Source organism: Arachis duranensis, chromosome 8, assembly GCF_000817695.3.
Source record: "Arachis duranensis cultivar V14167 chromosome 8, aradu.V14167.gnm2.J7QH, whole genome shotgun sequence".
Lineage (NCBI taxonomy): Eukaryota > Viridiplantae > Streptophyta > Magnoliopsida > Fabales > Fabaceae > Arachis > Arachis duranensis.
In genome coordinates, this window is record NC_029779.3 from 5,189,900 (window position 1) to 5,201,798 (window position 11,899).

Sequence of the window (11,899 nt, forward strand, 5' to 3'; positions counted from 1 at the left end):
AAATGTTCTGAAAATCGGACCGGACTGGCCGGTTCAATCGGGTTAACCAAAAACTGATCACCTAACCGGTCCAGTTCACCAACAGAACCGCCCTGCAAAAAACCGGTTTAAAAATTGGCCGAACCGGTAGTTAACCGGCAAACCGGGCCAGTTTCTGCAGGTACCGGTTTTCTCTCCTGATAATGAAACGGCGCCGTTTTGCTTTTTGAAAAAAAAAAGTTAAGAACGCGTGATGAATTGATGAGCCAGCCACTTTAGCATACCCTAATCCCTAATATGCTAATCCAGGAAGCCTGCCCCCAAGCCTAGCCTCCACCACCGCCTTGTGCCTCTATTGCCGCCGTGCCGTCCGTCGCACCCACCCCTGTTCGCTCTCAGACTCACCAGTCGCAGGCACGCTGTTTCTTCCTCGAGCGTCCGTCGTCTTCCTCTTCCCCTGGAGCTGCTGCATGCCTGCATACGAAGGAGGAAGGACAACACACCTGAATCGAAACTGACGCCGGAGCTAGGGTCACTCACCGTCGCGGGTCACATACTTATCCTTATTAGTGGTTACATTCATATGATTTTCTTAACAGTTAATGATTATTTATCCGCTTTGATTTCCTTGACATAACATAAATAGTTAGTATTATTATAGTTATAAATGTTTTAAACTTTACTTGGCAGTGCTAATCGAGGTGATAGCTTAGATCGCAATATTGATGAAGAAAATCGCTCAACAAAGGATTTCTTGATTCTTGTAAGTGAATTTTTTTTCAAATAGGCACCAAAAACTGGTTACAATTTGCTAAAATTCAAATTAGTTTGATATTTTTTACTGTGGTGGGTGGTTTTAGCAAACAGAAAGAACTGAATTATATAATATGCACTTGACTTAGTATAGATGCACAATGGGTAATCCCTTGAGGGACATTTATTTATAGACACACTTTCATGTGAAAGATATTGTTGATATTGATTTATCTTGACATGCTTACTTACCTTTGGATCTTGTTAAACAAGCTAAATGTAGAGATTGATAATTTGTTTTCATTATATCAGGAAGGTCATGAGGAAGCTCAAGAAGAGTTGCCTAAGAAAGCAAAAATCTTCTTTAGTACTGCAGTTCAGAACTGGGATGCTGACTTTTATGTGAAAGTTGATGACAGTATTGACATTGATCTGGGTAAAGAGTGTTTATATTTTGATCTCCTTATATAGTGTGTGTGTGTGTGTATTTTTTTTTGATAAGCAGTTAACTATTTTTTTTTCCAATATGAAATTATTGACACATTTTTTTATATGTTGACTGGCCTAACAGAGGGATTAATTGACCTTCTTAACCGCCACCACGGTCAGGATGGGGCATATATTGGATGCATGAAATCTGGAGAAGTGATATCAGAAGAGTACTTTCTTTAACTGAGTGAATTATGATTTCATATATTTTATTTTATGATAAGTTATCCGTGCCCCTTTCCTGCCTATGGTTATGCTTCTGTTTGTTGTTAGTTCTCCTTCACCAAATGTTAAATATGTAACCAAATACAAGTTGAATCATGCCAGTTTTGGATTAAGCTTATAAGCATCATTTTGGTTGCTTTTCAGGGGCAAGGCATGCTACGAGCCTGAATGGTGGAAATTTGGGGATGAAAAGTCGTAACTTTCTATGGAAGTTTTTGTTTATTAAAGGAGAGATTTAAGTAGCAATGATTACCTTACTGCAATTACCTTGTCATACCTTGTCATTTATGTGCGTTTTGAATATTGTCATTTGAAGTTGTTTATGACCTTTTAATGATAAACTGTGTATTGTTCATTTTGTGAAATTATTAAATTTTGAATTTTATTAGTTTAAAAATTATTGAATTTAAATTTTTAAAATTATGTATTCAATTTTTTATAATTTCACTCTATATTTAATTAAACCAGTTCAACTACGGTTTAACTATTGAACTATTAAACCAGTCACTTGACCGGTTCGATGACCGGTCCAGTTCTCGCAACCTTAGTTAGGTATGATTATGATTGATACAAGCGACCCTTTTGTTTAAGAATAATTTTTATTATTTTAGAAATATTATATAATATTATTATGTATCNTGAGGGCATAAGGCTAGGATTATATAATATAGCTATAGGTATATAATATTACTATGTTTTTAAAGTGATGCAGTTAAGTGTGACCTATTCTTCTTAATTTGGTAAGAATAGAAGTTGAAAAGCATAATCTTTGGTCTTGAATAGTATCACTAAAGAAGGCTATATTTTCAAAGGCAAAAAATATAGTTTTTGGTAAAAAAAACATAATCTCCGATAATAGACAACAATGGAATAGACATCTCACATTAAAAAGTCTTTATAACCTAAAATGTGTAGTCTTTTTTTTTTCACTTTAGCTATACTTTTTAAGTGTGGGTGAATAGATGTTTTTTTTAATGTTAATTTAATATTTTAATATCTTATTATTAGCTTACAAAATTTTCAATCTACTCCTAAATATATATGATTCACTTAAGAAAAATGAAAAATGCACCAAATATGCCTGAATTATTAGAGAATGCGAGAATTATAACCAAGAGCTTGGCAGCATTCAGTTGTTTACCGTAACTAGAAGCAACCTTGAACATAAAAGAAAAGAACTAGCAAAACAAACAAATTCAAATTCAAATTTATTTGAAACGAAAACTTCTAGAAGATTCAAGTAGGATCAAGAGTAAGTAAGAACCATCAGCTGTTTTGCGAATCATTTCCGAGCCTCCGCGTCTTTCAGCTTCGACGCTTCAACCACGGCAATCTCCTTCAGTGACTCAGAGCTTCGGAGTCATGTATATGATCGTTGCCACCCCACTGTCGTGATGATCACCACCTCCCACTCCTTGCGTTGCCCGTGGAAAGATCACTCCCCATCGTTGCACGGCACGTGGCACAATCTTGTTCTTCACAAGACCGTGGCCTATGGATGAACAATACAACCTGTGCTAACTACAAATCCTAGCCCGTGAGAAAAGACGAAAGAGAGGGGGGAAGTAAGAGAGAGAGCGTACGCGCGTGGATTTGAATGGAAGGCCAAAGGCGCGGGTAACTTCGGTTCACACTCCCAAGGACAAATCTGTCTTTCTAGACCACCGTATAAGTACCGTAGATGGCAGTTGGCACATAATGTATTTCGTGGGTAAAAAAGCAGTTTCCTTTTAAAATAGATTAGCTGACGTTGTTGTGATATCTCATATCTCTGAAACATAAAACCCTACTCTATCTCCATCACTCCACTCCGTGGGAGCAGTTATGGGAGCGTAGTGTTGTTTAGTGGCATTAGAAGGCGAAGGACAAAGAAAAAGGCTTTTTGTTTTTGCGGTGTCAAGTTTCAGGTACATGGAGGCGGAGGAATCCCGGTCCCAGTTACCGGGAGACGAAGCAACAGTGGTTGAGGTAACCGCTGAGCAACTGGTGGCGAGGGCCATAGCTCCCATCAAGAAGGAATTCCTTCGCCCACCACCTGTTCGCTCTTCCTCCGCAGACAACGAAGCCGCTGCCGCCGCCACCAATGATAATAAGAACCCTGCTCATCCTGGTTCGGGTCTTCTAAAGGACAAGAAGTCCAAGCGCCAGCTCAAGCGTGAACGCCGTCAGGTTAGCTACGATTCCCTTCTTCCCTCCATTCATTCATTCATTTCATATTCAATTCCTATTTTTTAAACCATTCCAAACACTGTCTCTGCAGGAGCAAAAGTCGGCACGAAACCTCTGCCCGGAAGTTGCAAAGACCGGTGATGTTACTTCATGTCCTTATAAAGACAAATGCCGCTACAGCCATGATATTGAAGCCTTCAAGGCCCAGGTACTGTACTTAATTGCTTTCTTTTGTTTGATGCCCACCACATGTTTGTTTATGCTCTGAATTGTTATCACCTTTGTTGGAAATAAATGTTGTTTCATCACTAAGTAAGAAAATGCCTTTAAGTGCAGAAACCAGCTGATCTAGAAGGACAATGTCCTTTTGTTAAGTCTGGAGGGCCTTGCCCTTATGGGTTAGCATGTAGATTTTCAAGTACCCATGAAGATGGTGTTCTTTCTTCTACTGGCCATCTCAACGGTCTTAAGAACAGTTCTGAGGTTAATGGATTGAGCAAAGATGTTCAGAAGCTTCTGTGGAAAAATAAGATGAGGTTCTCCAAGGCTGATGCCAAACTCAAAAGTCTTGGCCTCTTGGTATGTTGATTATTCTTTAACTTACATGCTTCTTTATCTATGATTTTATGTTTTATTTCTCCCTTTCCCTATGAAATACCCGGAAAAGTGAAGACTTTTTACCTGTTGTAGTTGAATAAAGTATAGCTAATTAGTTTGAAGTGGTGTTTTTCTAACAGTTTTTGTTACTTAATTAGTAGGTTATGAAGCAGACCCACACGAGTAAAATGCTTGTGTGGGGTACTTAAAATGTTAAACTTAGAAACTGAGAAAATAAACTAGGTCAACTTTAATATCCAATTCCAATACACATGCAAATCTTCGTTATCATGCTCCTAGCTTTGCTTTGTGATCCTTCCTTTGGTTCATTTTATTATCTGGCAAAGATTTGATAACTGTTTCTGCCTTTTTTATGCTTCTCCTTTAAGCCTGTCTCTGATGACAAGAAGGGTCATTTTAATTGCCAATTGTATTCATTCCATATTTGATTCATCTTACCTTTCTTCTCGCTGCCCTCCTCTCTTCTGAAAAAAATTCAGTGCCCCAAGTCAAAAATGAAGGACATGGAAAATAAAGATGGTGAAAATGGCGGTTCAAATAAGTGTAGCCTTTCGGATGACAATGGGTGTTGTGAAGTAGCCTCTGACTTGGGTCCTAAGTTGGAAGAAGCTATAAAGGATGATGATGCTGATGCAAAATATGAAACCGATGAACTTTGTCCACAGAAAAGAAGAAAAACTGGAGTAAATTGTGATCCTAGTGAGATAGAAAAAGGTCATATCTTCATCTCCAGATTTTTTATGGTTTGGAATCAATAAATGGAGTAATTTTATGTTCTTTTACCTTAGAGTCAATGTAACTTTTTTCCATACTGCTGAAACAGGTGTGAATGTTACTGAAGAAATTGAAAGAGGCAGCATAAATACTGAACCAGAAGCAGGATGTGATACTTTAACCATAAAAACTGATCTAAGTCTGAAGTTACATCCACGTGAAAAGAAGCTTATTGATTTTAGGGACAAATTGTATCTTGCACCCTTGACCACAGTTGGAAATCTCCCTTTTAGGAGGGTTTGCAAAGTATTAGGAGCTGATGTAACATGTGGTGAGATGGCAATGTGCACAAATCTTTTGCAGGTACATACATGGTTTTTCTGCTAGTTGATTTTATTGCCTTGTTTCATTGTGTTGTGGTGTATATCTTCTTTTTGGTGAGTGTATCCTCTTATGCTGGCTACTTTACTTTTAGCTTTGCCAGTTTCAGCAGCATTGAGCTACTGAGTTTTTGCAATCATCACAGGCTTTTCTGATACAGTTGAGAGCTCTCCTTTTCTCCTAAAGCTTTTGAGATTGACCCATACCCAGTAAATTCATAATGTTGCATAGAAAATTTTCCTCCAAATATGGGAATCTTAGTATCAGGATTTAGAAAGCATTAGTTGATGCATGCTTTAAAATTAGTTGTGTTATTCTAGTTATAATTTGTATATCTATTTATTTTTCTCTTCTGCTTGTTCTATACTCTTAAATTTAGCTTTCTAAAGTCCCCGTCCCCTGCCTTCTCTCTCTCTCATAAATTATATTCTGCAGAATCTGCACAACTTCATCTTTGCCATGTTTTCCTCCGCATTTAAGCCTTTTTTTCATTCTGTAGCGAAGCTACATTTACATTCCATTTGTTTTGATTTTGCTATGGTTGTAGGGTCAAGCTTCTGAATGGGCATTGCTGAGACGTCATTCATCTGAAGATTTATTTGGTGTACAAATCTGTGGTGCATATCCAGATACTGTGGCTCGCACTGTTGAACTAATAGAACAAGAATGTACAATAGATTTTATTGATATAAATATGGGTTGCCCTATTGACATTGTTGTGAATAAGGGTGCTGGATCAGCTCTTCTGACAAAACCAATGCGGATGAAAAATATTGTTGAAGTAGCTTCAAGCACAGTGGATAAACCAATAACTATCAAGGTATTTGTAATGCTAAGTACTTTACATTTGCTGTTGGCCATTCTTTTGTTTGTTGGGTTTGATATGGTATCATATTCAAGGCAGCATCTTGATATCTTCTTTTGCCCACTTTTCTCCTAATGAACTCCTATCACCTTTTGCCGGGGAAAAATAAATATTACTTTAAATTTTTCTCAATGAGTATGCTCAACTTGTGCGTACATCTGTTTAACCAGGTACGGACTGCTTATTTTGAAGGAAAGAATCGCATTGATTCTCTCATTGCAGACATGGGCTCTTGGGGAGCTGGCGCAGTAACAATACATGGAAGGTCACGTCAACAACGCTATAGCAAGCTTGCTGATTGGGATTACATATACCAGTGTGGAAGGAAGGCCCCTAATACATTGCCAGTAGTGGGGAATGGGGATGTTTTTTCGTTTGTAGACTGGAATAACCACAGAACTGCATGTCCTGAACTTGCTACCTGCATGGTTGCTCGTGGTGCTCTGATTAAAGTTAGTATCCTTGGTTCAAGTGTCCATTCCTTTATTCTCTGGACTTTATTGTTATGTTATTTGATCTTGAAATTATCACCTGGAATTATGGTTGCCAGTAGTATATTTCGGATATTTCAACTAATGATTATGTTATGCAGCCTTGGATATTTACTGAGATCAAGGAACAGAGACATTGGGACATCAGTTCTGGTGAGCGACTAAATATTCTCAAAGAGTTTGTGCATTTTGGCCTTGAACACTGGGGATCTGACACAAAAGGTATGTTCTCTCTCTCTCTCTCTCTCTCTCTCTCTCTCTCTCTCTCTCCTTTTGAGTTGTGGTAGGCAAGTAGTTTTATTATATTTGTATAATTGCAAGACATTATTTTTTGTTGTCAGATAGTTGCATACATGAAGTAATGTATGTATGTATGATCTCCATACAGACTAGGTAGCTCCTGTTTATGTCATCTTCATGCAAACCAAACAATAAGTGTGTAGTGGAGGGTCCTTTAAATGAATATTTTAGCGGTATTATTTGGATTAACTACTTACAATGTATGCATGCACATAGTAATTTGGATTTATCGATGCTTATTTTGCTTCATGTTTTGTTTACTATTGTGGATATGTATTGTGTTACAGGAGTGGAGACGACGAGGCGGTTCTTGTTGGAATGGCTTAGCTACACTTGTAGGTACGTACCTGTTGGTCTTCTGGAAGTGATTCCACAACGAATAAACTGGCGTCCACCTTCTTACTATGGGCGAGATGAGCTTGAGACGCTGATGGCCTCAGACTCAGCAGCTGACTGGGTATGCAATTCTTTACATATTTTATTATTAGGCTATGTTTTTCGATTTGTTTGGGTGTGTGTTTCCTTGGAGGTGTATTCCGACATCTGCTGTCTCCTATGGCAGAAATAGACTTGTTTGTTCTATAGTATGTAGACGGTGAAAATGCTTCCTGTTGAAAGATGGAGATTGAGTTAAATGACACTTCTAATTATTTATTTTAAATACAATCTATGAAATCGTTTTCAAACAAGTCAATATGATTATCATTAGTTGTTCAGCTTATGTAGAAACTTTAAACTACCTAATTGATAAATAATTAGAATTGAAATTAGAAAATAGCAACAAAGCAACAAGCCTACGAAATATGAAATCATTTTCTGGAATTAAGCTTGATGCGTTATATTATCATTTAAGCATCTTTCTTACCATAAAACATCTTATCATCCCCCCGATTCATGCTGCTAAGGAGTGATTATCCTATTTGCCTTTTGCCTTTTCATATGCAGATACGCATATCAGAGATGCTACTAGGCAAGGTTCCGGATGGCTTTACATTTGCTCCAAAGCATAAATCAAATGCTTACGATAGAGCCGAAAATGGCTGACCCTGCAATTTTCTTTCCAATGCTGGTTCTGATGAGAAGCAACTGCTGACTCATGAACATGCCTTGACATTGGCCAATGCTGTGGAGAGTAGAACTACACTATAGACTATAGAGAGCAATTTATGTTCTTTGATTTGGGGAGTATTTCATCGTTGACCATTTGACCTTTAGTTTTCAACGCATATAGCACCAAGTGAAATTGAATAACAATTGGCATTTGAAGTGTAAGCAACAATTGTTTTACATTGCATTACCCATCCCTTGCCTTACGTGCTCGGGTCAACCTGCACATTTAGGCCTGATTGGTGTATTTTTTTATATCTTTTTTTGTTATTTTATGAAGGAAAAAATAAAAGTAAAAAATAAAAATGAAAAATTATTTTTATTTTCTATTTCACAAACTTTTGAAAATAGAAAATATTAAAAATGAAATAAGTTAAAATGCACACCAAATATATTCTTAATTATCTTTTTTTGGTCAACTGTTTCAATTAACTTTAGAGTTTCACTGAGGATGGATGGTTAACCTTAGATAGATGCATATGTATTATATGGAAGAGTTTTAAATGTTTATGAAACACTGCTATTCTAATAATTCTAACGGTTAATTTTAATTATAAAAAAATATATTATATATTAAATGAAATTAACATTTAAAATTAATGAACATCGATTTTTAGTAACATTTAAAAATTTTCGTGTATTATACACGATTCGGATTGGAGGCGGTCCATGTTTAGAGAAAGAAGCTTCTGGTAGAGCAAGAAGCCGGGTCCGCAACTACTAGGGAAGATGGATTGTCGGCTTCATACTGAAAATTGGAATTTATGCTACTTTTTAGGCAGAATTTTGTGAGGTAATACATGGATTAAAAGTTATTTGGGATTGGGAACTGAGAAGATTTATAGTAGAGTTGGATGCAACAGAGTGATTAAGGTACTTACAACGACAGATAATATCACAGACCACCTGGAGGTTCTCATAAGAGGAATTGGGAACTAAAATTTAGGCACACTTAGAGAGAGAGAGAGAGACAAAGGAGCGGATTAGTAGGCAAAGTAAGTCTGAAAAGTCTCCCAAGATTTCATTTCATTAATAATGCACCTTGTAAACTAAGGCTAAAATCCCTGCCTTGTTTTTTTAGGCGATAGTCTCATTTCTATAGCGATAAACTTAATTATTCTTCATGAAAATGTAGTTGGTGAAAAAAAGGAAAAAAGAAAAACAGTTATCTCCAGAGAACGCATACAGAGAGTAGCAAAGGATTTCAATAATATTTTCTAATTCAAAAGGTATTACATTACTTTGTAGATTGAGGAAGTAATTTTATCTGCAGTGTGCAAATAGTAACGTACGTCATAATATTATGTTATCCATAATTTCCCGTCAATATAGAGAATGGATAAACAACGAGAAAAAACGAAATCCTAAGTGGAACTGGGATTTTGAAAACTCAATAGCATATGCTAATTGCTAAGGGAACAAGATCTCTTATTAATAACAGGAGAAACCTAAAACTGTCCTCATCAGTTCTAATTATTAATCCTGCACTGTCTTAGAATCCAAATCTATGTAATAAATGTATTGGCATAATGGCATTGACGAAGCCATTAGTGAAAGGCTCAAAGAGTAACAATGTTGGGCTCTTGGTAATTTGGGTGCGGTTGAAGGGAAGCGTGCTGAATCCCACTACCGAAGGCATTGGGATCCAGAGGCAGAGGGTAGACCCCGGAGAAGCAAGCATAACAGAAATTTGAAGAGTGAGGTCCGAAGGAGCTGGTGAGGCTATCAAGGGGAAGAAAAGCAAACGAGTCGCATCCAATGAAGTCCCTAATCTGATCCACACCACTCGTCATATTGGATATGAGCTTCTCGGAGGTGGGAGGGTCAACTCCATAATAACACGAACCAATGATCGGAGGACACGCAATCCTCATATGGAACCTCCTTAGCCCCAGCCTCCCTTATGATCCTCACAATCTGAGATGAATTGAAGTAGTTCCTCTCACAATGGAATCATCCACCACCGCAACCCTCTTCCCTTCCAGAACCGCGCCCACTAGGGAGTGCTTCAACTTCACCCCAAAGTCCTTAATCCTCTGCGACGTTCAATGAACGTTCTTCCAACATAGTGTGACCTTATCAGACCTTGCTGGAAAGGGACACCCGCTTTTTCCACATATCTAATCGCAGCCACCACGCCGGAATCTGGAACCGCTATCACAACATCGCAATCCACGGGGCTCTCAGTGGTCAGAATCTCACCGAATTTCTTGCGTGATTCGTACACGGATCTCCCAAACACAACAGAATTGGGCTGTTCAAAGTATATGTGCTCAAATATGCACTGCTTCGGCTGTGGATGAGACATCAGGCAGAGAGATTGAACTTCTCCGCTATGGTCCACCGCCAAAACTTCACCAGGGTACACCTCTCCTTCGTACGTGGCTTCGATCAAATCAAGGGCAAATGTCTCCTATCCGAAAACGACAGGCGCCGTTGCTTCTCCTGCCTATAACGAGGGGCCGGAAGCCGTGGGATCCCTGACGGCGACGAGCTTGTCGTCCTGTGTAAGAAAGACAAAGGAGTAAGCGCCGTGAAGATTCTCGCAGGCGTCGACGATCCTCAGGAGGAAAGGCCTGTGCTTGGAGGTGGCAATGAGATGAAGGACAAGCTCGGTGTCAGAGTTTGTGTTGAAGATAGAACCCTTGTCCTCCAGTTTGGCCCTTAGGGAGCAGTAGTTGATGAGGTTGCCGTTATGAGCAACCCCGACCGAGCCGAAACGGTAGCCTGCGACGAATGGCTGAACGTTCTTGAGCATAGACTGTCCTGCTGTCGAATACCGATCGTGGCCAATAGCGGAAATTCCCGGCAGCTGGTTGAGCTTGGACTCGTTGAAAACTTCGGAAACGAGGCCAATGCCGGTTGTGGATTGGAGGTGGTTGTTGTTGAGGGCGACGATGCCAGCGCCTTCTTGGCCCCGGTGCTGGAGGGCGTGGAGGGCAAGGTAGCAGAGGCGAGAGGCCTCCGGGTCACCATGGATGCCAACGAAGCCGCACTCTTCGCCGGGCTTGTTCTCCCCATCGTTGTTGCATGAGAGGGAGAAGGAGGATGGTTGTGCGTGTCTGAGGAAGAAGATGGAGCTTTGGAGTGGTTTGGTGTGGAAGCAAGAGTTGGGTGGTGAAAAAATAATAGAAGAGGGTTTGGAGAGGGATGCAGCCATTGGGAAGGAGAGGAAAGCGCTACCAGCAATGCAAGCAAATTTTAGTGTTTTGTTGGGTGCTGGGACAAAAAAAAATTGCTTATTCTATTAAAAATATCAAAAATATTTTTTCATCATGATTTTAATTTAAAAAATGTAATTTATTTATTTTATCATCATTTAAATAAAAATAATATATTTATAATGTATAAAAATTAAATTTTTAAATTTATTTTTAATAATTAAAATAAAATATATTTATATAAAAATAATTATAAAATCTTTGTTAGAGTATTCACTACCACTCTTTATCAGCAAGGGACCTATATTGCCCACCATCGATGAAACTATACAACTAATATAACATATACATGATCAATTAGATTTTCTGAAATCTTAGCCCGATATTTTTAGTTAAAAAGGGAAACGAATAATTAGTTAATATTCGTTTAAATATAATATAAATATTTCAAAAAAATATTAATTATCTAACATATTTTTTCATTAATTCAAAAGATTTATTTTTATCTAGTTTTAATTTATATTTTAACATCTAATAAAATCATATTATAACACATAAAAGTATACTAATTTAATTGATTAATAAAAAATTATGATGAACAGATACGAGATACAATACAATACAAGATATGTAAACACACGAATTAA

The 11,899-nt window shown here is 38.0% G+C and overlaps 1 protein-coding gene, 1 long non-coding RNA gene and 1 pseudogene across 2 annotated transcripts; 2 read left to right on the plus strand and 1 right to left on the minus strand.

Annotated features, from left to right (window-relative positions):
* Window positions 1-268: 268 nt before the first annotated feature.
* On the plus strand, window positions 269-1,645 carry LOC110274304 (uncharacterized). Its single transcript, XR_002366240.2, has 4 exons — window positions 269-742; window positions 1,045-1,168; window positions 1,304-1,391; window positions 1,591-1,645. It is a non-coding gene; the product is annotated as an uncharacterized LOC110274304 (long non-coding RNA).
* A 1,097-nt stretch (window positions 1,646-2,742) lies between these two features.
* On the plus strand, window positions 2,743-8,346 carry LOC107460306 (tRNA-dihydrouridine(47) synthase [NAD(P)(+)]-like). The gene is made up of 10 exons (XM_016078664.3): window positions 2,743-3,615; window positions 3,707-3,823; window positions 3,952-4,194; window positions 4,713-4,947; window positions 5,057-5,310; window positions 5,876-6,148; window positions 6,364-6,645; window positions 6,786-6,906; window positions 7,272-7,441; window positions 7,930-8,346. Exons 1-10 carry the CDS (start codon window positions 3,358-3,360, stop codon window positions 8,026-8,028), a joined length of 2,052 nt encoding a protein of 683 aa, XP_015934150.1. The 5' UTR covers window positions 2,743-3,357; the 3' UTR covers window positions 8,029-8,346.
* A 1,304-nt stretch (window positions 8,347-9,650) lies between these two features.
* Window positions 9,651-11,251, minus strand: LOC107460302 (amidophosphoribosyltransferase, chloroplastic-like; annotated as a pseudogene).
* Window positions 11,252-11,899: the final 648 nt, after the last annotated feature.